The sequence below is a fragment of the Pagrus major genome, chromosome 8, assembly GCF_040436345.1.
Source record: "Pagrus major chromosome 8, Pma_NU_1.0".
NCBI lineage: Eukaryota > Metazoa > Chordata > Actinopteri > Spariformes > Sparidae > Pagrus > Pagrus major.
The window spans coordinates 17,714,156-17,740,665 of record NC_133222.1 but is presented as its reverse complement, the minus strand read 5'-3'; the positions used below and the strand labels follow the sequence as shown (position 1 = coordinate 17,740,665).

General features: G+C 39.8%; 1 protein-coding gene across 1 annotated transcript; it reads left to right on the top strand.

The window, feature by feature from the left end:
* Positions 1-1,828: 1,828 nt before the first annotated feature.
* ptdss2 (phosphatidylserine synthase 2) lies at positions 1,829-26,369 on the top strand. The gene is made up of 13 exons (XM_073471598.1): positions 1,829-2,017; positions 2,579-2,937; positions 8,420-8,521; positions 13,109-13,191; positions 16,847-16,914; positions 17,721-17,855; positions 19,326-19,376; positions 19,905-20,018; positions 21,440-21,558; positions 21,803-21,917; positions 22,260-22,405; positions 23,255-23,440; positions 25,265-26,369. Exons 2-13 carry the CDS (start codon positions 2,705-2,707, stop codon positions 25,416-25,418), a joined length of 1,506 nt encoding a protein of 501 aa, XP_073327699.1. The 5' UTR covers positions 1,829-2,017; positions 2,579-2,704; the 3' UTR covers positions 25,419-26,369.
* Positions 26,370-26,510: the final 141 nt, after the last annotated feature.

The following is a 26,510-nucleotide window of genomic DNA, read 5'->3' as shown; positions in this document are numbered from 1 at the left end:
ACACACACACACACACACACACACACACACACACACAGGCACAGGCACACAACAACAGGTGAACATGTTTTTCTTCGTCTTACTTCGTCTTTTCACAAAATAAACTCAAAAGGTAAGCTAATCATGGTGCAATATGCAAAGATATGGAAGACTATTCCTGCCGTTTGAAGAAAAGTATGGTAATGGTATGTCATAATGATGAGATGAAAAGTAAAAATTGTGACATAAAAAGTCATAATTATGATATAAAAAAGTCAACATTAGCCTATTTGATTAAAAGTCATAATTATGTGATCAAAAATATCAAATTATGAGATAAAAAGTAAAATCGCATTTTTAGGGTGAACTTCTCCTATAAATAAAGCTGTTCTATAACTACAATTATTTTGAAGAATGGTTCCTTTGAGAGTGTAAAATGATCAAAACTTAACCTCTCTCTACCTTTGGCCTGGAGTCGTCAGAGAGAGATAAAGGTGGTTTTGCCATGTGTTGTCAGCTGAGGGATTTTCCTAGCTGGAAAATGAAGTCTCGAGGAGAGTCGTATGAATGGATCTTTTCACAAGTCAAAATTGGTTATAGCAAAGGTTATTATTGACCAACACTGACTGCACTGCTGTTGTGGTTCGCTCTTGAAAACTTCTCACACAGTTGTTGAAGAAGAAAAAGTGGCCTTGAGGCTCAAGCTGTTGCGGTGAGTTTACACCAGAGATGAGATCTTCTACAGCTTACATAAAAATAAACCTTTCTGGATTTATTGCAGTGAAGTGAATAAATGAGGAAACTGTGCTATAAACATGACGTTTCAGGAAAGAAAAATAACCTTTGTAAAGAGTTTTATATTTACCAACCTACCAATAGCTTTATAAATGCTCATGCTGCTTTGTTGATCAGTAATCATTAGGGCTTACAGTAATAAGAATATTTGGGTTGCCAGGTTGTGAAAAATTGGCTGGTATTTATGGCCTGCAAGCATGACACTTGCTTTTAGATTTTTAATTATTTGGGAAGCAAACTTTATTCATTCATAATTAGAAAGTAGAAAAGCCCTGACGTGTTTTCCCAACATTTATAACGACTCTCTACAACCTGGCAACTTCTAATCAATGCTTATAACTGATCTATGAAGTGTCTGTAAGTAATGCCATACATTAATACATTTATTGTGAAAGCTGTTTTTATTATTCAGCATAATGTGACTTTTTTCCTACAGCAAAACTGTGAAAGTGTGCTCATCATCATCATAATAATAATTTAATAAAAATAATAACTATAGGATATATTTTTGTAATTTTTAAAATTAGACAGAAATCTCCTTACAGAATAATTTCTTTGATTTTTTAATTCAATTCTTATCTTATTTTGCTCATTGCTTTCATTATGGCTAATGACGGCTGAGGCGTGGGCTAGACGGAAGTGACGACATACAAATTACCAAAACATTTTGTAAGGACACCGTGCTCGGTAGCACGTCTTTTCTAGACGTTTTGCCCGTTAAACTCCGCCACGTGGTGGAGTCACTTGCATGTTTCCCGTTGTTACTGTGAGATTTCAAAACTTGAACTCATCAAATGTAACAAAGAAAGCGCTAAAACGGATGATCCTCAGCTAAACCCGCCAGATCGCTCAGGCTGTCGACGTCACAAAATCACCTAAAGTCGCGGAAGTAGCATTTCCGAGTTGCATATTTCGATTTCAAAATAAAGCAGTTATAACGTATGACTGCGAGGGCGTCCTTTATTGTGAAGAGAATTGTAACGGATGCAGTGCTGTTGCCTATGGTAACTTGACACCAAGCCGACTCCATGCCCATGTGATGTGTCTGGAGTGTAGCCCACGGTCTATGGTCTGGAGCGGTTTGCCTTTTTGTTGGTATAGTAGAGGCGGAGTGTGACACAGTTGCCGCTAAATTGTGTTTTCTTTCTACCAACGAAACGGATTACAAGCGTCTGTACTGATGTAGCGTTAGCATCTCCTGAACTCATCCGGACTTCAGTCAGTAATCCCGTAAATTCAACTGGTAAGTAACGTTAGCTTAAATTAAAAAGAAACATCTTCCTACAGCTAACGTAAAGGCAATTTCTGCCACATATAAGGTGAAGCAGTGTCTTGAGCAATGGTGGTTTTACGTCGGTTAATTGTTAACAAGCTTGTCAGTTAACTTTAGCCTCGTTAGCAAGGTCAAATAGTCAAAAAATAGCCTGCTACTATTAGCTAACGCGGTTAGCCAAGCCGCCTGACATCAAGGCTTCGTACCTATCGCAGTGCAGCCGCTGTGATTTGTTTACAACCTGGGAGCCATCAATTAAATACCCGTGCTGTGGTTCTGTCAGAAAAGGGGTGGCCATTGCTGACACTGACAGGCTTGCCACGCTTGTTTTTTGTAGACACATAAGTAGGCAGTGTCAAGATAAAAAGTCTTGGCGAGACATCCTACATGCATGTCGGTAGTGTGCCGTTCCGTGCCGTGCTGTGCGGTGCCGGGTGGTATTCAGCAGGGATAACAGCCGCAGGACGCGACTTTCAGGTTATTCTCCGCTCCTTGGCTATGAAGTAACGTTCATTCCTTCGACCACCCCAGGATGCTGACAGTCACTTGGGTGGGGCTGACGCGGATGACAGTACACGGGAGCAGAGTCGAGGGATAAACCAAACCGTAAAGGATCGACTAAAGGCACCGAGGGCGGCGAAACGGCTGGATGAAGCCATGACTAAGCCCGAGTCGAAGAAAAGCAGCGTGGCCGCGATCAACGCCACCGGCAAGTGCGCCACAGCCGCATCCGCCGCCGAGCAGGTCAACAACGGCTCGATCGAGCCGGGCTGTCAAAGTCAGAGCTCACAAATCAAAGCCGGTGTGATGAAGCAGACCTCCAGGGAGAGCCTGTACCGGAGAAACACGGAGTGTGAGGTCTATGACGACGGAACCAACACCTTTTTCTGGTGAGTGCTTTTCTGCAATATCAACTACACAAGTGTCAAATACTGAATGCTGCAGTATCTGAAGTGCCGGTGTTGTTTTGATGAGTGACTACGAGAAAATTTCATTTGTGACATGTACATAGACGTGCACAATGAGGCATTTGTTTGGTGTCAATGGGGTGTGTTATAGGTTTCAAGGTGAATTGAAAGACATGCTCATGACCTCCATTAATCACAGCAAATACTTGTTACAAATCTTTAAATAATGGACGATTTAAATATCAAGCGTGAAGTCGAGCTCAAATATGTGTTGGTGAAATTGTACTAACGCATAATGATGGCGAGGAATCAAAAGGCTTACTCCACAAGGTGTCAGCCTGAAAGGTGTCCCACTAATGTTTGCCAGGATGTCATCGATGCTTACATCGCACATCAGAGCTTGTTGATGACAAGGCAGTAGCTAATATCCCAGCCTGCACCTTCTGCAGAAAGGGATCCACAACAGACTTGAGGTCAAGACACATATTCTGTCAATGCGGTAAACTGGAGGAGTGAGTTCTGTGTGCAACCACTGACACAGACGCACACACACACACACACACACACACACACACACCGACAGGGCCTGGTGACGTGCAGGAGGATGCAGGTGTCGTGATGTAAGGGCATGGGGCTGGTCTGGAAGAGTGACATTCTCCTCTGCTGCTTCCTATAATGTATAGCCACCAAGACCCTTCAACCTGTCGCTCCAGGAATATTCAAGCCTGACTCAGTGTATGTGTGTCTCATCTCTGCTTTGTGTGTAAAGCAAGGGGCAGTAAGAATCTGCTAAGCTATCCAATATCTTTGGCAGCAGAGGAGACTGTTCCTCCCAGAGAGAAACCTTAATGAGGATTTCTCATTACTGTGTGACAACCTTGACATCCAGGTTTCCAGTTATTTCAATACTCGAGGCATTAATAGGAACTGAGACGCTAAGATACCTTTGTCTTTTGAAGTATGCAGTACGTATAAGGAGTTCTAATCTGATTTCTTAACCAGAATTAGTGGCATATATTGAGTTTTTTTGTTAAATAAAAGATAAACTCACTGAACAAAGGCAATTTACTTCTTTCCCATTGCCATGAAACAAGTTTTCCTTCCTGTTTTCACTGGAAAAAGGGGAACAGTAGAAAGCAGCAATGAGGCGAGTAACAATGTCACAGTGGTTACTTTCATATGTGTTTTACTTCAGTGTGTGTTTCAAAGTTGACATCAACTGATGTTCTGGTGCTGTTCTAGTTCCAACGTCTGAAACTTCAACACACGTCTCAGCATCAAGCCAGAAAAAGGTGATAATTAGCACATCCGCCCGGATGTCATGTTTCCGTCACGGGCCATGCGGAGCTGGAGCCAATGAATACCCATGACTCCTGCAGTGTCATTTGACAGCACTCCAAACCACAGCCTAGCACAGTTAAATCAACACATCTACAAAACAGTTTCATCATATTATTACTCACATGAAGATAGGGTTTAATGCAGGGTTGTTGTATTATACTGCATTAGTTTTACATTTGCTTACGTAATAGACTGGTAACTGAGTGTACAGTTAAATAACAAGTCACAATGTAAACAGCTCTGGTTAGTACAGCTTTTGATTTATGTGATTGTTTGGTTGGCACTCCCAGTTTGTTATAATGGAGAACTGATAATGAAGAATAGCTTTGCAGCTGTTAAACCTATGATCAACATGGCCCTCGTGAATCATATGGCATTTTGGATATTTATGGATAGGCCTGGGCGATATGGCCAAATGTTTTTATTTGTTCTATATGGTAATACATAATAAATATCTTGATATTTTAAATCTCTTCTATCAACACAATGAGATTTTTGATCAGTAATCATCAGTAATCTGGGTAAAGACAAGTATTAGAACAAGTAGAACAGTCTGTTAAATTCAGAAAATACATCACTGTACTGTAATGCAGCCTTTAAAACCAGGAGAAGACAACACTTATCATACAACGATATCCAAACTCTAAAACAATATAGTCACATATCAGGATAACCATATAATATTGATATTTCCCAGCTAATATTACATGCATAAACCCACTGAGAACAAGTACAAAAAAGGAGCAAAATACATGTAATTTAAAAAAAAAGTGCTGATGCCATGATCGCAAATTAAACCATGATTGAGAATTTTTAAGAGCTGACACAAGAACAGTAAAGTTATTGGGTGTCAGATAAACTGCACAGTAGTGTTGAAATACAGGAAGTGACAGCGAAAAAGTTTGTTGCTTGTGTTGAGATATGCCAAAAAGCTGTCTCTGGCTGTCAAGGATGGTAAGCATGTGCCATGCAGCCTGCCTTATTAGGACAGAGTTGCATTGGGAGTGTTTTTCTTTTTCTGAGAAAAGAGGAATAGTTTGGAAAGACCTAATATAGAACTCAGCCGGATGAACCACATTTTATGCTGGCATGCCACTTTTAATTTTTCCCTAAATAGAAATGCTGCACACACATTTCAGTCCTTAGAGACATCTGAGAATGCTTTGTGCATTTTGATTTATGAAAATATCTTGGAGTTTTATTTTAAAATGTTTTCCAAGAATGAACTCTTAAGTTAGGGTTGTAAGTAACACCGTTCGAGAGAAACTAGAGCTCATCACAGGATTTAATTTTGTCCAACAGTCACAAGGTCAGTGAACCTGTGATCTGTAACAAATTGAGATCATGGAAACCAGAGGCCGCTTGGTTCAAATGCATCAAACTGACAATTGAGCATGCTTCATTAACATCCTTTTCTTAAACTCAGTAAGGTCAAAAACTGTATTTGTCTGGCCTATTTCAACCCTTCACTCAGCCTCAGGACAACATGAGACTATTTATGCATATTGGTCATTGAACTGTCCTCAACCAGTAGTTTGTTGTATCTCGGTGCTCAACCTCAATTTTAGTGGTAAATTTAGTTCTAAGCTTGCCTCAGAGTTGCACCAGCTTGGCATTTCTGGTGTCTTTTCACTCCCAGTGGTGTTATGTGGTTGTCAGGCAAGGGAGAAACCAGGCCCTCTCCTGTGTCTCTTGCCAAACAGGTTGGAGGCGATAGAACAGGGAGACCTGGAGTACGGTCGCTGTGACTCAGACTCTGACTCAAAGGGCTGGCACAGTGGGTGACGTTCTTTTGTTTGACAGATGACAGCAGTGGCCTCAATACAAAATATGCTTTTTCAAACCATTGCCTTATTGCAATAGTCAAGAAGTATTTCACCACTGAATAGATAGTCTTTTAATGCAATAGAAAGATGCATATGTTTTTGAAATTGGTATTACATGACCTGAAAAAATGATGAAAGAGGCAGGTATTTGCCTTTGCTCAAAAGGTAGAAAACCTACTACAAACAGAATGTACTACGGTCACCACGGCTGCTGATGTGTGACGTATTGCAAGTTGGGAGATGCTTGGTTTTGGTACGTAACAAACTCATTTCTGTTATAGGTAAACCTTACACCGTGTTTCTGAAAACATTTTAGGCGAGAAAAAGGCAACGCAGAAACATATTCTTGATTCATATATGATCAGCACTGCCTAGTTTTACAGTTTAGCTTCAACTATAAGGCCTAATCTGATTTGATAATCAGATTAATTGTTTCAATCATCATTTAACAAGACAAAATGTCAAACATTTACTGGTTCCAGCTTCTTAAATGTAAGGATTGCATGCTTTTATTGGTCAATTTTGATAGTAAATGAAGAATTTTTGGGTTTTGGACTGTTGGTTGGACAAAAGAAGCACTTTGACGATGTCACTTTAGACCCTGGGAAATTGTGAGGTGCATTTTTTTTCTAAATTTTTTTAACTTTCATATACTAAACAGGTTGAGACCAGAGACAATTTTACTGCTTTGGTTGGACAGTAAAGTTTATTCTGTTCTATTCTATTCTATTCTTAATCGATTATGAGAAAAATCATGTAGCAGGCCTAGTAAAATGTCTAGCTCATAACATATTGGCCCCACCGCTTCAAAATATTGTATTATGGAAAGGTGTGTTGCAATATTTAGGAACAACTATCAGCCCATACAGCCGTTGCTATTTTTTGCTAACTCTCAAATATCGGAACTTAATCGGCCCTAAAGTAATGTTTGGGCTCTAATCTTGACTTACTAGATTCTCTATGGTCAGCAGCCACTCTGTAACTTTGTCGGTTGGTGCTCGACAGGTGCTTTATAGTGAAACAAGACACTGAAGTTCAGCAACCGTTTAGAGGGTTTTGCACCTGCAGCATGTTGCTGAAATTCAAGGGAAATTACTCTGTTATTTTCTTTACCCGAAGCAGAATTGCTTGCAGTACTAAATGGTGAACATCATATCATTAGGTTAATTGACGCTGCTGGCTGCTGTTTATTTACTCCTCACTGAGCCTCACAGTTCATTCGCCGGTCACTCACACACAATGCTGTTTGGCATCAGTGCTTTAACTGAGCTCAATGGAGTGTTTTTGACAGCTGAGGTACTGCTAGCAAACACAGGATTGACAAAAGGTACAGCATTTAAAAGTGATTCGATAGGCCTGTGGAAAGCCTGTGGGACATCCTGAACGATAATAAATATTGGCCAATTCAAATAGCCATCTGATCAATCTGAGCATCTCAAGTATAAAATTAAACCGTTAGTTGTCTCTGCTAATGCCCTCACCATAAACAATCTCTCTTTCTATCAATTATCTTCCAATTATGTCCTTTCCAAATATCATTCAAGTGCTAAGTCCTTTTAGTTCTTCCTAATTGAGAATTCCCAGGGTTATCTATTGGGTACAGTATGTCCTTGTGGCTTATATCAGTAAGTAAATAAATGAAACTTTGGCCCATGCTGTGAGATAAATCCCACAGATAGCATGGATATATATCTGGACCACTATGGTGTGTATCTGTCACACGACAAAAGGACAAAAGGCCAAGGTTTTTTTCCTTGCTGTCGGGTGATATGGGAGATATGAGCATGTGGCCAACATCATGGCCTTCAAAAAATACAAACCTGCAGGAAGAGAATTTTCACAGTCCGCAGTCAGGCAGGTAAACAGAAAATTGATGCAAAAGCTATTTTTGACTTCTTTCACCCCAGTGAAAGTAAATGTTAAACTTACTCAGAAAACCCATACCTCATTGTGTCTGTTTTTTTTTTGTTTTTGTTTGTTTTTTGCACCTTTTTGTACTATTTTCAGCTGAAGTAACCCAGTTTCCTAACATACATTTGTTTTATCTCATCTCCAGTCCCTCCAGTATATTTTATTCTGATTACTAGAGACTTTTCATCAAGCACACACTTGTAAAAGCTTTGTTAAGACACGCTGTTGAGTAATTACTACTGTGTTCTCAGCTCAAATTACATTACATTAACTGTATTGTCTTGTGGTGTAAGATAGCATCAGTGGATTTCTTGTCAATCCTCCAGTGGCTTTCATTAAATTTTCCTCTTCACAGATGTTATTAATATCCCTCTCTTTCTCTGCAGGCGAGCCCATACTGTGACAGTGCTGTTCATTCTGACCTGTGCTCTCGTCTACGTCACACTGTTGGAAGAGACCCCGCAGGACACGGCTTACAACACGAAGAGGTCAGTAGACTGAACTCATCACTTCCTCCTCAAAGCTTAAACCCTGCAGGAACAAGCAGAGAGCCCCAAAAACCTTGCTTGATCCACTAGGGCCTTTTGATTAGACTGAAGTTTGAAATAATCATTTTGGCAGCAGTTTATTTTGAGAAAAATGCATCACTAATAAGGTCAAGGTTTATTCTAATTTCAGCTTTTTAATGTTGAGTCATGCTGTGTTCTGATTTTGTCCGTTATAACCAGACGTTTACCATAACTGTGTCTGCATCTGCTGCTCTGTGAGTCCAAAGTTTTGTTTGTGGATCTTTTGTATGTCATGTTACACTGCCATTCAAAGCCCGCTGAATAGGTCACACAACAAAACCAACCAATAAACACCACAGTTTATATCACCTTTAACACCATTTGGCATGAAGCCACACAGCTACATGGGTGAGGTGCAGCATTCACCATTTTAAATTGAGTCAATATCTTCTTCAGTAGCAATCGCCTTGAAGCCAGCTGGCCCTCTTTCAAGGCCATGTGGATAGCTAGATGTAACTTTGCAGCAAAATGATGAAAAGGAAGAGCAGGAATACCAGGTCAACATGTGATTAGATTGCGATTTTTGGCACCAAGTTTGTTGTGTGCTTTGCCCTTTCAACACAGAGAAAATATGCAACCTAGGACATTACATAGAGACATTCAGATAGACTGAGGTGTGATTTTTCTAGTGCCCAGCCTTGGTGGTGACCACCTACTGTACTGCATTTCATGTAAAAAGCATAATGCCCCTCACACAGCAGACTGCTGTCGTCAAATGTCGTATTTTCCAGTGTTTTTGCGGTGTGTCCTGCACCATCAGCCCTTGTTGGCGGCTTTTCGGCTGATTAAGCGTGTGGAACCTGAGGTAGAGCCCATCAGTGAGAGAAATCATTCTGATTGGCTTTTCAGCTGCGCAAATCATTGCACAAGAAGAGAAATTGAAAAAGACAGGGAAAGCCTTTTACTGTAGTATATATGATTTCACCCATTTAGTGCAGATTTTTCTTATTTTTCAACTCTGTCTTTTCACCAAAGCCATTTGCAACTTTTTCTCAGAAACGTTCTTGATTAGAAGCGTCCATACAGCGAGAATGGTGTGAAAATGATAAGCAAATGCTGCTTTATCACAAGAATGATTTGTATATCTGCATCCTGAATCTTCCGGTTTCCCTTTTTGAATGATGAATACAGACATGCAGAACATACAAGCTAGTTGGCTGTCGGCTGTAACCTTTGCGGTGTGTTCAAGTGCAGCTTTTTTTGCCGAGACATGGGCAATGTGAGATGGTGCAAAAGTTGGCTTTATCGGCCACTAGTTTGTTGATGTTTGCTTGGTGTGTCTCGGCCCTAAGAAAACAAGGCAGCACTCTAGAGGTCACAGACAGCAGAACAACCACCTTCTGTGTTTATCTTTGGATGGATTTTATTGATATAAACATTGACAAATGTACTGTCTGTCTACTTATGGGTCATTCGGTGGCTACTCCATGTTGTGGCTAGTTTTGTTTGTAGCAAGAGGGATATGAAGATGAAAGCTCTACTGGCCTCTAATTCAGCAGAACAGAGTTTTATAACACAGCTTCTTTTATTTTGGACACACTGGTTTCTCTCTGTTCCCTCAACTCATAAATGTGTTGCAATTTGTGTGTCAAAGTTGAACACTAATGTGAAAACACAGTGGAAATATCCACAAGCAAAGGGTTTTCCTGGTCATTATAAGGCTTAGGCGCAGCACCAAAGCTGCTTTGGGCACCATCTGCGCCAAATAAATGTAAATTAAATGACTTTTCCCAGATCTAATGATTGTAGCTAGTGGACTTCTTTAGTAAGTTTTTATAATCCAGCTTTTTGTGTGTTTGTGTATTATCTGCTCTATCGTTTCCAACTTTTTGTACACAAATGTAATGATCGTCCCAAATTATGTGTAATTGCATATTTGATCAAAAAATGTAAAATTTTCTTGGGCAAACCTCCCACCAAATACGTGCAACATGTCTTCCACAAACCTAGGAAAAGCAGTTCAAACATAACAAATCCACCAATTTTTACAATTGTATTGAAATTATTTGATTTTGATTTGAAATTCTACTGTTGTGTCTGGATGTGTGATCTAACACCCCTTGATGGTAAAATTAAACATGGCAGATGGTTTGTTACACAGAAACATCTGAAATGTTGTCCTTTCAAACAATATTTGACAGGTAATATGACGAACCATCTGTCTATCACTGAATATGAGTGGCAAAATTCAATCAATCAGATCAACGAACCATGTGAGGAGAGTGCTTCCTGCGGAGCCAGTTGGTAGATCAAACTCTTGCTGAAGCCAGTCGGGAGGAGAGTGAAAACATATTTTTCCACTGAGAAAAGCCTTCAGTGCCGCTCCTTGCTTTTGCTTTTCTTTCAACGAAATATACTCTCCAGTTCTGATATAACTGATGGTATAGCAGCATTTATGCTAACATCTTTAGGAGCCACCATTGTGGTTTGCTTCTCCCAATGTAATCATACCTAATTGGCACCTTAGCGACATCAGTTTGATCCTATTTTTGCATTTTACACTACTCTTGTTTTAAATGTGAAGTGCTCCTATTGCCCCTTTTTCAGAGTGCTATTGTAACATCTCGCAGCAGATGAACATAGAACATCTTTTTTAGAACTGACGCTGATTTGCATACTTTGGGCTGGCAAGACTTTATTGTGTTGGTCAGGAGTTGTTGTCTGATTTACACTGGTCTGATATCTGAGCACTGAGCTCCTCTCTGTTCTACCAGCTCACTACTTGGCTCTGGCAAGCGGCCGGAGGCTCGCTTAGTACAGGAAAAGGGCCGCTTTGTGAAATGTCTCATGTAAACTCTAAGCACAGAAATGAGTTCCTTAATCTTACAAAAATGAACTGCTTTCATATTTTTATTAGTTAATTGTGTCTTGTAGTTTAATTGGAATAATACAAGGCGGGTCACGCATGACCATGCTACATAAATGACATGTGAGTGTGTGACGGAGAGATTGAGTGATTGTATGTTGTGTTTGAGTGTCTGTTGGTGTGTGTGTGGGCTTGTGGGACGGGTCTTAATAGGATTTGCTGTAGTCAGCGTAGTCCGGCTCATCTGGATAAAGACCCTGGAGCTTCTTCCTGGCAGCGGAGTATACTCACACACACTCACACAGTCCGAATCTCACTCATGTACTCATTCACACACTGCTGGATACACTCATCCTCTCACACTACTTTTTAAACATTGCGCTAATCGGTCAGCCTCACTACAATACACTGAATCGAATACCCTCACTTTCCCACCTACACACAATAGCTTAATTAAACACTCAATCACACACTCATGCTCCCACACTTACTGGCTAGCACGGGCTAAAGTACCATTGACTGTCCAGTTGCTAAGCCTTTCCTGTTCATTTTAAGTTCAGAGCAACAGCCTCGCCTGGTCTCCTGGGTTTCAGATCCCAACACAGCAACCATGAAAAGCAACTACCTGACAGCAGCAGGGTCAGACTGGCCTCTTAGTAAACACAGTCGAAACTGTAATAACGAGTAATTATCCGTGGTCAGCAGCTGAGACAGGCCTCCAGATTCATGCTATATTAAATTATTGCCCATTACTTTCCCCTCCCAGCCCTTTGTACCTATGTTTAGACAACCGACATCACAGGTTTCTTTTAACAGCTTGGATTCAGTTGGTTTTCAGTCGACAGGAAAAAAATCTGGGTCGTAGGTGGAAGTAGACAAGGCACCATTTCTGTAGTGCCACCTATTTGTAAACCTGTGTGTAAATATACAATGCACAGTGCAGCCAAGGATTTCACTTTTTAGTGCTTTGGCTAAGAAATCAGTCTAGAAGTTATTCCTGGGTTAGATTGGGCTTCTTTTCAAGTCTGTGCTGTGGCTTTAATTTTCCTAAAACTCTAAAACTAAACTTCCTAAAACAAAAATTATTATTAACTTCTCAAGTTTTGATTACCTACTGAGTGGCATGCTCAGTAGGTAATCAAAACTTGCTTCCAGACTTGCTTCCAAAGGCACTACTAGTGACTGTTACAAGATAGAGCGATGTGCCCAGTTGGGGAGATGATGAGCAGCTCCCCCACATATCTCTCTGCAGCTTTCTACTTCTTTTTCTGTCGTGTGTTTCTGCCTTTATTGAATGATGTACAGAATTGAATTGAATTTAGCTGGCTGTTATCTATGAGTGTCGGGGAGTGTTGGGCCTTGGCAGAGGTATGCGCTCTACTGAGGGCCATTCTAGTTCCTGCTGGGTTTAATTAGCTACTCAAGCACTTTCACATCCAGGGATGTTATTGTAATTTATTTAGACTGAAAAACTTTCAGATTCACAGAGATTATCTTCGTTTGTTGGTGCAGATAAACCGCTGATTAACTCAAACATCTCTGCTTTTACTGTCAGTGTGGATATGTTTGTTTCCACTCTGCGATTGCAGTAATGGTGGTGGCGATCAAGAGCCAACACATGAATCAACAGCTGGATCCATCCAAAGTAAACATAAACTTACTTAGTTTTTTTCTGTGTTTTTCTTATTGTGGTCCTGTAGAGGGATTGTGGCGAGCATCCTGGTGTTCCTCTGTTTTGGAGTGACACAAGCCAAAGATGGACCCTTCACCAGACCACATCCAGGTAAGAATAGAACATTTTTCACAAACTACCTTGTGTTTTCTAGACATCTTTTCCCAGTTGTTTTGCAACATTTTCATCTTCTTCGTGCCATGTATCTCATTTAAAGCATCACTGTCTGTTTTGGTTTTAAAGCAACATAATATGGACATTCATCTTTGCAACACATGTTGAATTTTAAAGAATTTGAGCAGGTCGAACTTTTGCGGAGCTGAGTGAAAAGGTTAAAATATATCTAAGAACAGCTTCCAAACCTAAGCTTTTAAAAGCACTTGTTTACAAACAGAGATATTGAAGATATATCTCCCATTACAGGAACTGGTGGGAGCCATAGGCTGTTCATATAGCATGCTATTATCAGGAAAAGCCCAGGTGTTGAGCCTGACTTTTTAATGGCACATTGATTGTGTATTCCCATGTATAGAGGTAAGTGTATCTCACCACTAATTCGATCAATAGCAACATTTGAGAATCTCATGTTGGCCTCTAATATGAAAAGAAGATCCTGTGAGTGCTGGGAATCAATACAAATGATGGATAGCTAAATGTAATTGTCACAACAAAGGAGACATCTCGAGTGAATTAAGAATTCTGTAGAAAGCAGGTGGGGTGGTTTCCTGGCATGGGTAAGGTCCAATCACATCCCCCAGAGGAAAAAATAAACACAAACAAGTCCACCCTGGGTGAACATCTTTATCAAATGTCGTTGAAGTCTTTCCTGGCTTATAGCAGTAATATCCAAAGGACTGTGGTGTTCATTGCAGTAACTCAACACTAATTGCTAAAGATAGTTACTAAAGATAGTACATGGTATTAAACCATGGCCACAGGGAATTCTGTCAATTATTTAGTAGCTGAATAGTATAACAGGACACCACTGATGCAGGTTTTTGTTTCCATTTCTGCTTTAAAACCATCCGTGGGGATTAGATGAAGAGCTGGGACCTTGTGTTAGCTGGGGTTCGAAGGAAAGCTGCAAGGGACAGGAGAGAGACAGTTTCAGGGCTCAAGACAAACCTTTCACACTGGTTGGTTAGGTGCACCAGCACATAATTGAGGTGCACCCAGTAATTTTTATTACATTTCTTAACACTATGTAAATCCTTGTAAACAGGAATAAAGGTGCAGATAACCATTTTCTCAATGTAACTCACAGTACATACAACAGGAAACAGTGGTATAGGGGTGGGTAAAAAAATCAATTCACATAAGAATCTAGATTCTTATCTCCTACGATTCAGAATCGATTCACAAATTTCAAAACTTGACTTTCTAAATGTTAATTGATACCGTGATGTTAATGTAACAAAAAGGTGATGTTGACGTAACTCTAGTGTTCATACACTAGAGTTATCATGAAGTTCATCTTCAAAAAAGGCAGCGGTTGCATGCATTTCTTTTAATTAATGACTGAATAATTACCTTTGTGAGACGAACGTGAAATGGGCCGCATGTTTGTGAATACTTTTTACGCTGTCACCCAGAGACTAACGTTAACGGAGTGGAGCAGCGTGCAGCAGCAACAAGTGAGACCAGCTGACCAATACACACCACATTAAACAAACTTTGTGGTGATGTCTGGTCTTGCACAATGATCAGCAGCAGAGAGGCTGCTCATCCTGCTGGACTTACTGTATAACAATTAACACAGCAGTGCACTTATCTTATTTTGTTATCCACATACACGCATGCATGCTTCAAATTAATTCATTAATGAATTAATGCTGTTAACTTTTTAGAAATGGAAAAGCTGCAGGTCGGTTGTCTTAATTTCTGTTAGTGTTTCAATGGTTTGGCACACAGTATACTGGAGCAAAAGACTGAAAATGGTGCCCTCTTTTTATTCAGTTGATAATCGAATCGAGAATCGTTCGGAATCGAATTGTATTGTGAGATTGCCAAAGATTCACACTCCTATGCATTAACCTCAAAAACATTTTATAGGCTACACTTTTTTTATCAGAAAATATTTAGTTGCACTTGACAGCTCTGAACTGGATTGTACATGATTCATAAACCTGTAATGACTACTGTCCTGTAGTTCAGCTCCTTAATGCAGTGGAAGCACCATGCCTTTTGAATTTCTCATCAATTACTCAGTTAATGGATTACTTGATGGAAAGAAAAGTAATTGCCAAGTTTCATTATTGAGTGATCATTTCAGTCATTTTCAAGGAAATTGTGATGAGCTTTTTTCACAATTTTTGACATTTTACAGACTAAACAATTAATTAACTGTGAAAATAATTGTCAGATTAATGGATATTGAATGGTCATTATTGCTTCTGTGTTTTTTTTTCATTACTTTAAGCTTATTGTTGCTTGCCTTTGATAAGAGCATCAGAGACTAACTGAAAGGGTTTATCAGGATTTTTAGGTGGTGATAGTTTATTGTATGTTGAAGCACTTTTAGTGTGGCTGAGGGCATTGGCCTAACTGTGACAAATGCAAAGATTCTTTTTTAAACAATGCACCTCTTAAAAGTATTTTATAAGTAGGGTTTTTACGAGGTCATTCATGCACAACACTCATCTCGTCTCACACACAACATGTTTCCAACTAACTCCAGAGGGAAAGAGAGGAAGGAAGGTAGCAGGGTGTGGAGGTTACATAGCAACACACACTGAATGTTGTGGGTGTTTTAGAGCCATGAAGTGGCCGGGCAAGAATTCAGGCTGCTGTTGTTGCATTACTTGTGCCTTCTTGCCCCCTCCTTTTGTGCATCGAAAAGACAAGAGGGGTTTGTTTGCGAGTGTGTAATAAGTGACTGTGTCATTCTCTCTGACCTGTTGAGCCAGCCAGGTAGGTTGAGTTCTTGTGTGCCTTGTTGCAGCTCAGTTAATCTCCACAGGTTTATGTCCTGGGAAAAGACCCAGAGAGACTTTAAGATTTACAACCTTAAACTATGTGTGGGTTTGCTGAGAGTGTCACAGCAAACTGAGCTCACACACATCAATTCACAAGAAATTACAATAACAGAAATAGTTGAATCTAATCCTTTTTTGGGTGTTTGGGCTTCAGGCTTTTACCACAGTCACTGTCAGTCCTTCCATGTGACTTCCTCGAAAAACATTTTAATGGAAACCAGATTATCTGGTGCAATCCCTCTGACTGTAGCACTCAATCATTACTGAATTTCTCTCTATCCTTCGTAATAGAAAAAAAACACACTATAATTTATGTTTTGTGAACTAATACAATTTAATATGATTTAGGGAAATATTAAAATAACCACATCTTAGAATCAAAATTTGATCCCTAGCAACTCGTTTTGTCCAGTCATGATGGGGCACTTAAGCCTTTTATTCATTATATGTTACTCTGGATATTAAGAGCATCAGTGAAAAGACTAAATGTCAAATTTAGGGCAGGAAAATAGAAGTTGACATGACATAAGCTTGCATTAAAATTCTTCATGGAGTGTCGAGAGAGAAATTCTTGTAAGTGAGCGAAGCAATACAGAAATGTCTAGACTAAAGCATTACTCTATTCCACTCTATACTTTATAACATGTACATAATCTTTGATCTGGCCTCTTTAACAACTTAGAAACTGGAGCCATATTAATTCCCAGATGTCATCCAACATTTTTAATTTTTGGAAGTGACACACCGTAACTTGTTGCTTTAACTCTCACCATCACTTTCTTTCTCTGTAGCTTACTGGCGATTCTGGCTTTGTGTCACTGTCGTCTACGAGCTGTTCCTCATCTTCATCCTGTTCCAGGTGGGTGTGCTAATGAGAATAATGACCGAAATACTCACGTTAAAATATTAATTGTCAAAAGTGAAAACCTTGGGGGTCTTCTTGACTATTTTGGTGATATGGTCCCCCAGAATGAGCAGTACAACTCCTTTGACATTATTTTCTTAAGGATCACGTTGACCTTAGGTTATATCTTGGAAAGTGTACAAACTAAAGTAGCTAAAAAAATGTGTTGGAGCACCTAAAGGCATCTTAAAACCAGGACTTAACACTGGCCAAAATATAGGATTTTCTTGGTTGAGTCCTACTCCAATCTCTGCTACTTTTTGTGCTGTTATTCTCCTACATCTTGAACCCTGGAAGCCTCATTGCGCTCTCTAGGTTTAATTAAAATGTTTTGCCAGACCCTTTAAAGTAGCAATACCTCACAGCTGGCAGACTGTGTCTTAATCGGGGCCACTGTTGAAAAAGTTCAAATACTTAATCCATCCACCTTCTTTACTCATTCAATGAAAATTCAAATTGCAGCTTGGTGAAAGCTTCCATTAAAACTGTAATGTGCCACATCGATGCAAAAAAGGAATTGTATGGAGAGAGTTTCACAAATTTGATTCAAACAGAGTGTAGTTTTTTTATTTTTAATTACAGCAGCTGTTTATTTGAAAACATTTCCAGATTCTGAATGTGTAGCTTTCTGTATAAATAATAAAGTTGAATTGACACATACACCTTTCAGTTATAGTACCTGTATCTGCATGAAAGCTCTTTTTCAGGTAGCGTAAACATTAATAGATTATATATGTACCCTCTATACCCCTGTTATCCAGACAGTGCATGATGGACGACAGTTCATGAAGTACATCGACCCCAAGCTTGGGGTACCCCTCCCTGAACGCGACTATGGAGGAAACTGCCTCATATACGACCCCGGCAACAACACCGACCCCTTCCACAACATCTGGGTGAGAATATTGATTTAATTTAATGTCACTTACCACGCATTTTTTTTCAGTAGTCAAAGTTTTGATTGGGGCAACAGCATTCTGTTTGAAACATATTTTGAAAATGCGCCACCATTCATACTCCTGGTAAATAATAGGCCACCTTCCAAGATTTTTTTCTGACTTGGTCCTGTCCCATTAATAATAAGGAATTGACCCAGATCTTAAATAGAGTGGTAGCCTAAACAAGTCTGAACACAGCCTTCTTCATTACTGTGAAATTGCTAGTATCCTCTTTCCCTGCTTCTTCACCTCATCCATTCACACAATAGTTCTCCCACCCTCTCTCATTCTCATTTTATTTCTCTCTTTCTCTCTCTCTCTCTCTCTCTCTCTCTCTCTCTGTCTCTCTCTCTCATACGCTCACACAAATATACAGTTTAATGTTGTCTATACTGACTGGCTCCAGAGGCTTGTGTCTGGTGCAGATTGTAGCCGTCAGTAGAGCCAAGCCTTTTTACCCCCTGGGGAGATAGTCTGCTGCTGCCATGACCCAGAGCCCATCTCTACTGTTGGCCTGATTACAGTCTCCGAGTGGGTCAAACCACCACATCCTCTACTAAATTACAGCCAGTCTATGTGATTAATCTTTCTAAAATGTCAAATTATAACCAACTATTTAGAAATAAATAATATGTGAATTACAAGGCAGAAAGAACTCAATATAAATACTACATGGTTGAACGATGCTGTTTAAAAAAAACAAACGGCAGAGAGCTGGTTTTGGACCTGTTATATTTCTGTACTCTATGATGCACAGCCAAGTTTTGTTCTGTTCAGTGACCCAGTACTCACTGTGCTCATTTCTGGTTGATACAAATGTGGACTAGATGTGGTACTTTATTAGGACATAGAGATGTGTAATTAAGAGTTGAGCTGCAACTGATGATTAGTTTCATTCTTGATTAATCCCTTGGTCTACAAAATGTCAGTAAACGGTGAAAAAGTACCTTTATAATTTCTCAAAGCCCAAGGTGATGTATTCATATAGCTTGATTTATTCGACCAAATGTGCCAAACAATCATACAAGACAAAGAACATTAAAATCCTTACATTTGAGAAGCTGTAACTAGGGAAGTGTTTTGGCATGTTTGCTTGAAAAATGACTAAAACAATGAACTTGATTTTTGAGTCTCAGTCCCAACTCACCAAAAACACTTGGGATGGCGGCCAAAAAGTCCTGCAATCCCAAAGAGGTTATCATTGATATGTTCAAATTTTTAACAGTTTCTTTCGAGATAATACAAATTTATGTCATCCAGCATTTGACAAAGTGACATTTCAAAATGAAAGTTTGCTTGATTATGTGACAGGTGTTTCATATTAAATGGTTATTGTGTACTAGTACTGAATTTGACATGATAAAAAGAAGCTTAGCAACATTTTTTGTGAAGAGATCTTAAATCAACATGTTGGTCTATTGTCTGCAGGACAAGATGGATGGCTTTGTTCCAGCTCACTTCCTGGGATGGTATATCAAGGTAGGTACGGAGTAGGATGAACACGACTGAAAATTCGACACCTGTGTGCTCTAATTGACTGTCTGACAACTGTACTGTTACTGTCCAATGATGGTTTAAAGGTTTAAAATGCTTTTTGAACATTCTGTTTTTTGTTTTTTATTCTTTTGTGTAAACAAAGTAAACAAAGAAATCCTTTTTTTTTTCAAAGAATAACTGAACTGTGTCCAAGTAATCAGCTCTTCATTACACTATCTATGAATGAGCACAAATTCAGTATGAAATATTGTCAGAAAATCTATAATTTCTGTATAAAAACAGATAAAGCAGGATAATTTATTTATCCTTTAAAACTTTATCAGTCTTTTCTCTAATAGAATGACAACCAGGGTCCTCAGCCTGCTGTCTGCAGCACTAGTGTGCTCGGTTCCATTTGCAGCAATGAAAAATGTTATGTTTCTTTCTGTGGTATTTTGCTGACCTCCTCCCACTCCACACCATTCTCCTCCTCCTACTCACACTCGTCCTTTGCTGTCTTTTCTTCCTCAGACGCTGATGATTCGGGATTGGTGGATGTGTATGATAATCAGTGTCATGTTTGAGTTCCTGGAATACAGCCTGGAGCACCAGTTACCTAACTTCTCAGAGTGCTGGTGGGACCATGTACGTACAAATATCACCGCTCTTTAACTTGCTTACCTAGGATTCAACAGGTGTGTCCTCAGGAGGGAAAATATTACATTTTACAGTCTCCGCTTTTAAAAGAATGAAATTCTGAATAAACATTCAGTTTATTGTCATACAAATGATCATGCAAAGGTAATGATGTAGAAGAGTAAAGTCGTAGAGTAAAAAGAAAATAAAAGTGTAAAGTAAATCCAGTAAAAGTACTTTTTTGATTAGGGACACCAAATTATACATGTCACGCAACATTTATATACATTACTATACAAATTGTTTTTAAGCGAACTTGACTACATCTGACAAAGACTTGTGTTTAAATTCTGATGGAGTTTCATTAGTCTTCACTCTAAAAGACTACATAAAAAGGTGAAATAAATAAATAGAGCTCGGCAGCTTCTCAGATTGTATGTAAAGTATGAAAAGACTGCAGTGAACATGCGCTTTTACAATCGATGTGGATCCAGGTGTGTTTGTTCAAATGTGTCCACATCAGATAGAGATTCATGTGAGTCACTGTCAGACCAAACGTGACCTGCCAACTTACACAAACTGTGGCGTAATTGTAAAAACTGCAGTACAACGAACAAAGCTGTTAGAAAGGTGCTTCTACTGTGACTATCATAGAAAACCTGCAATTTATGCCCATGAGCAGGTGCAAGTCAGCCCTGTCAAGACAGACCAGTAAACTCCTCACCAACCTTGTGCAAAGGTTACTGCACTTCTGAGGCGTTGCTCTGCAGTGCAGTGACTGGTAAAAGCACAATATGGAGCAGTGTCTTACATGAAGTTGAGGAAGCGCTGTGATTTTGTGATATCCTGGTACCTTATGCCTGCGGGTGCAGTATTAAAGCACCTTTTGTTATTGAGATTTATGATAGCAATTAAATGGTCATTTGTGTGTATGATAAGAGCCTTTTATTATACCAGTTGGAAACCAGGTAGCAGGAGAAGTGATAGCAGGGATAATCATGTAAACACTTTAAGAAAGCAATAAGAGCAGCATAATAGAATGTAAACAGACAAATTGTAGTTGTATAGTATTATACAAGGGATAAACTGTTTACTGTAAAAACATATTAAGTAGACTGGGTTGAAGGTGGTTACTTATTAACAGTAAATATGGATTAAGTTCACAGTGTGAATATTTACTATAAAAAAGAAACAAAAGGTTACTGTGTCTTAGAGGATGTACATTTAGGTCTTTAAACTTCATAGTTTTAAGAGTTTTCTTGCAGCCCCATAGGTTGCAACAACAGTAAAAGGAGAGTCAGGAAGATGTCAGTCAAGAACAAACTGAACACACCCGCACAGTCTGAAGAAAATATCTAATCTTACAAAAGGATAACAGTTGTGTTGAAGTGTTACCCTTTAATGAAGTTTGTATGTTTATCTCTCTCTAGTGGATCATGGATGTGTTGGTGTGTAACGGTCTGGGGATCTACTGTGGCATGAAGACCCTGGCTTGGTTGTCAATGAAGCCCTACCAGTGGCAGGGCCTGTGGAACATTCCTACATACAAGTACGACTTCACACTCGCTGCATTAAACGTACACACAGACACACACACAAAAAAAACATCTGCCAGGATTTAGTTATTTCAAAAATGTGATTAACATTGTTGACAGTGAAATTTAACTTCTCCACCAGAACTTTTTCTTTAACCTTTGTACTAACATGAATTAGTCCAGTTGCGTTGCTCTTTTATTTACAGGAATACCAACTTTGCTGTGCTATTAATGTATCTATTTATCTGTCACTCCCAGGGGGAAGATAAAGCGTATAGCATTCCAGTTCACACCGTACAGCTGGGTGAAGTTTGAGTGGAAGCCTGCTTCAACTGTTCAACGCTGGCTGGCTGTGTTAGGCATCATCTTTATGGTAAGAATATCCTGTTTTTAAAAGATATTAAAAATGGGACTTATGGTCATAGTGGCAACAAAGAATGACAGTACAGTACAGTGCAATACAATTCTTGTTGTTGTTGTTCTTCCTCCTTTCTCCTCCTCCCTCCTCCTCAGTTGATGAACTTATGTCAGCCATTTTCATACTTTAATTAAAAAAAAATGTATTGTATAAACCACCAACCACAAATGTAGAGTAGATATACCTACATAATTGGTGCAGGGCATAAGTGACGTTCCTATTCTGTTATCTTTAATGTACTATATTCTAAGTGCTCCTCAATTTCGACGTGTGTTATTTTATCTCCGCCCTTCACAGTTCCTCCTGGCAGAGCTGAACACCTTTTACCTGAAGTTTGTGTTGTGGATGCCTCCTGAACACTACCTGGTGCTTCTCCGCCTTGTCTTTTTTGTCAACGTGGGAGGTGTAGCCATGAGGGAAATCTATGACTTCATGGATGACCCGTGAGTACCAGTAACTTGCTCCCAATTTTTCTAAATGTTGAAAAAGACAGTTTCAGCAAAGAAATGTAATGTCTTTTTGACCAAGAGTGCAAATAATTCCCATAAAGTGTTGTTAGCCATCATATAAAAAGACATTTCATTTCTGTATATAGACGTTCCCTTTGTGCCAATTATCTCTACAGACCAATAAAACATATATTTGCTGTTAAGCGCTAAGGTAGAGCTCACCAAAGACCAGTAGCACGATGCCCACATGTACCAGTATGCACTGCACGTGAGGTTGTTGTTGGCAAACCCACACAGCAGCTCTGGGAGTGAGTGTATTCACCTGACTGATCACATCTGCCTATGGAGAGCGAGCATTTCTGCTTGTCTGACAAATATTTAAACACTATTGCATTGCCTTGACAACACTTTCTGAGAGGGCCAAATGATTTCGGTCATTTCTTAGAGGATAATTTTAAGGTCCCTGTTGTCACACACACTTACACTCCAAAAACAGTCCGGTGCAACTTATTATAGCATTGTGACTTAGTTTCAGATAGCCATGGAGGGTAACTGGAGGTACAGCTATTATTAATCAGCTTTACATTGTGTGTTGGCTCCGAGTAGCTTTGTGTTAATGGATGGCTGTAACTGTGCTGCTGCTTCCTGCCAAGCTACAGACTAGCTACTTTGAAGTATTGTTGGAAAGGTGTTTATGCAGCTGTATATCACATTGTGTATTACTACAATATAATATAACATGTGTTTGGTATTGCCCACATCACAACTGCTCCCATAAACTGGAAAAACATCCTGAAATTTGTTTTGCTTTTCCACAACACCATTTTTTCACTGTCCCATCAGGAAGTTCCACAAGAAGCTCGGCCAGCAGGCGTGGTTGGTTGCAGCAATCACAGTGACTGAGTTCCTCATAGTGGTCAAGTATGACCCCAACACCATCATGCTGCCCATCCCCTTCTCCGTCATGCAGTGCTGGTTTTTAGGAATCGTCCTCATCGTTACCTGGACCGTGTGGCGGTTCTTCTTCCGGTAAGAAGTGGACAGGGACAAAGGGGGAGAAATGGGGTTAGGCTGGAAAGTCAGACAAAATTTGTTGCAAAAACAGACTTAAAAATTGCTAATTTTGTTTTACAGGAACCTTCAACACACTAAACATTCAAATACAGGAGGAATATAACAAACCAGTTCAGCTAGTCTGCTGCTGGTTAATAAATAACCATTTGTACTCAGCTACAGCACAGTTAAATCACAATAATCAATTAAATTTCATGAATATGGTTTTATGTGCGTGTGTTCCCTGTATTTGAATTTCGTTTTCTTCATGACCTCATGCAGCATTTATTTTAGATTACCTTTGGTTTGATTTACCTTACCTTAGCATAGCCTTGCCCCAGCATGTTAAGCTTCTCGTCTATTTTCTCCCCCCCCATGCCTCCCTTTCTCCTTCCCAACTCCTTCCTGCTCTTGCTCAGCAGTAATGTCCATGTCCAGTGAGGTAGGTATAGGAGAGAGGCACTTTGCCCAGTCCATACCCTCATATTAACAGTGTTGTATTTTGTCTAATTTCTCCTCTTAAACATCACTGTTTGGATCCATGACTATATTCAACACAGATATTACTCCACGTGGATCCTTCTCCTGCATGGCACTTTTTAGTGTTTTGCTGTGGTGAATTTTATTATCATTTCTCCTTCACATCATTTTTATTCTCAGTTGCAGTCAGTAAAGTAACACTGAAGACAGCCAGCTTGTGCTGACAGTGTCGATGTGATAGACCGGGGAAACAAGGGTCTTATTGAGTGAAACACACACACTTTGTGTCAGTCAGCATGCAGGCTCCTCCGACTGAACTACCTATCATCAGATGAAAGCCAGTAAGATCAGCTCCTGCACTTTTCATGCATCTCCTCCATATTACTGTACAGTGCATCAAAGACACCAAACACTAAAGCATGCTATTTTATAGTCACTCAGACCTGGGTGAGTATTTACAAATAGTCTGAATTGTTTGTTTTAGCTTTGTTTGGTTATTTATAGCTACATGTACATTTGACATTGTCATTGTTGGTCGAAGTTGCAGCTGCGAAGCCAACCCCTCTATCAGTCCAAGCAGCTTAAAACAAACAGACAAGAAGAATTACCTGCAAATACTATTTGACCCAGTTATACAGGTTCAGGTGTGTCATGTCCCTCCCTCTCATATGAAACACTGCCTTAGCATCAGCAGACCAAGGTGAGTACTGTGGGGATGTTTCACTTCACATCCATAGATGTTGAAGAGTTTTGGTGCTCCACCATTAAGTGTTGGAGATTCTCATCAGTAGCATTTCTTATTAGGAGGTTGGACTGACCCTTGTTTTGATTTCGCATACGTGTGTGAGTGTGCGTGTGTGTGTGTGCGTGTTCTGACTGATGCCACTTTTGGGGACAAACACCAGAGTCAAGACGGCATTTGCATGAAAATATTTAGTACATCTGAAGTGCTGAAGGTTAGGTAGACCTGTTTTTATACAGATGCAGTCTTGACTCCGCTGTTTGTCCCCAACAGTTGCATAAGTCAGAACACACATACAACCCTGCTGGCTGTGTCTATAAATGGGTTGGTCCCACGGTTCCGAAGGGAGGGGGCTCACATGCACTAACATGCACGTGCAGCCAAAACAAAATAAGGGGGAGCTCAATAATAATAATAATAACTCTCTGCTCAGGATGTCTTTACTCCACTACATCTTTACATAGCAAATAGTTGTTTGCTGACATTGGACATTTAAAGAGGCCCTCTACAGAAACGAGCTGTTCCCGAGGCTGACTTTCTATTAATATCCTGTCTACTTTCCTTCCATCTTCTCACAGCGACATCACACTCCGTTACAAAGAGACCCGGCGACGCAAACAGGAAGTCCCCACGGACAGGGAGCGTCCCCTGGGCAACGGCAGCACAGCCACCCCGTCCGGGCGGAGCAAGCTGAACGGAAGTTCGGAGACGGTGCGGCAGAGGAAGTCCTGAGGTGGGGGACATGAGTCGTAATTGGTCGGTCAGCAGCAGCAGCTGGAGGGGGAAGGACGAGGTTTGATGGAAAAAATGAGAAGACTGAAGGAGAATCGTGACACAAGACACATGTATAGGCAAACAGATGGACACGTGTATGTGCTGTGTAGACTTTTTTTGTGCCTACATGAAACCAAGTAGTCATTCAACCGAGGCGAGGGGTGGAAGGGGCAGTTTTCATTCGTTATTGTCTTACTACAGGGATTTACCTCACTCTATTTCTTAGGAACATTTGGGAGATTATACACAGGACAGGATACTTTTTTTTTTTTTGCATTATTTATACATTACTTTGGATGTCGGGTGAGAAGGTAAAAAAAAAAAAAGAAGAGAAAAAGCTGAATCAAAGAGGTATAATAGAGGAAGAAGGCATAAAGGTGACCAGGGAAGTAGATAGACTCTTGACCAATAATCGACAGCAGTTTCCATTTTCTCAGCTGCACTTTGTCTTGGAAGACAAGAGATGAGCATCAGGAAGATGTCCGCCACTGTAAATATGCTTCGTTCTGTGTTGTGCAGTCACATCAGTGCAGGTGAGAAAAAGGAGAGTATTGGGATTTTTTGTAGTTTTTGTTGGTGACCTGTTCAGTATCAAACCTGGGATTTTGGCCACAATATTTGCCAAGCAGGGGTTAAAATGGAGCTTGGTTAGTAATGACACATTTCTGTTAAAATTATAGTTTTTTTTGTCCAATTATTCCAATGCATTTTTGACAGTTTAGAGTCTTAGATTTGGTCGCAGGCTCCTAATACATTGTGTACATGTGGGAGACTTTCATTTACACTTCAGGGTTAATTTCTGGGAGCAGTGAGCCTCAGGGTCCTTGTAACTGCTGGGGATCCTTCCTCAGTCCGACAGAGAGGAAAAAAACTCCTCTCATGCTTTGTTCTTGAAAAGAACGACAAGTTAGTAAAAAGAAAAAAAAAATCAAGATGTACCATATTCTAGGTATTTAACTGCTGATATTATACATGCTATATGGGATATAGTTTGGGTGTGTTTTGTAGATGTTTTGTTATCTCTATTGTTATTTCTTTAGAGTAAATTAT

Excerpts from the sequence above, each read along its gene's own strand:
- ptdss2 (XM_073471598.1), top strand. The coding sequence starts at position 2,705 with ATGACTAAGCCCGAGTCGAAGAAAAGCAGCGTGGCCGCGATCAACGCC. Across the intron at positions 21,559-21,802 it reads TGGAACATTCCTACATACAA|GGGGAAGATAAAGCGTATAG; the intron begins GTACGACTTCAC and ends TGTCACTCCCAG. Across the intron at positions 22,406-23,254 it reads TATGACTTCATGGATGACCC|GAAGTTCCACAAGAAGCTCG; the intron begins GTGAGTACCAGT and ends CTGTCCCATCAG.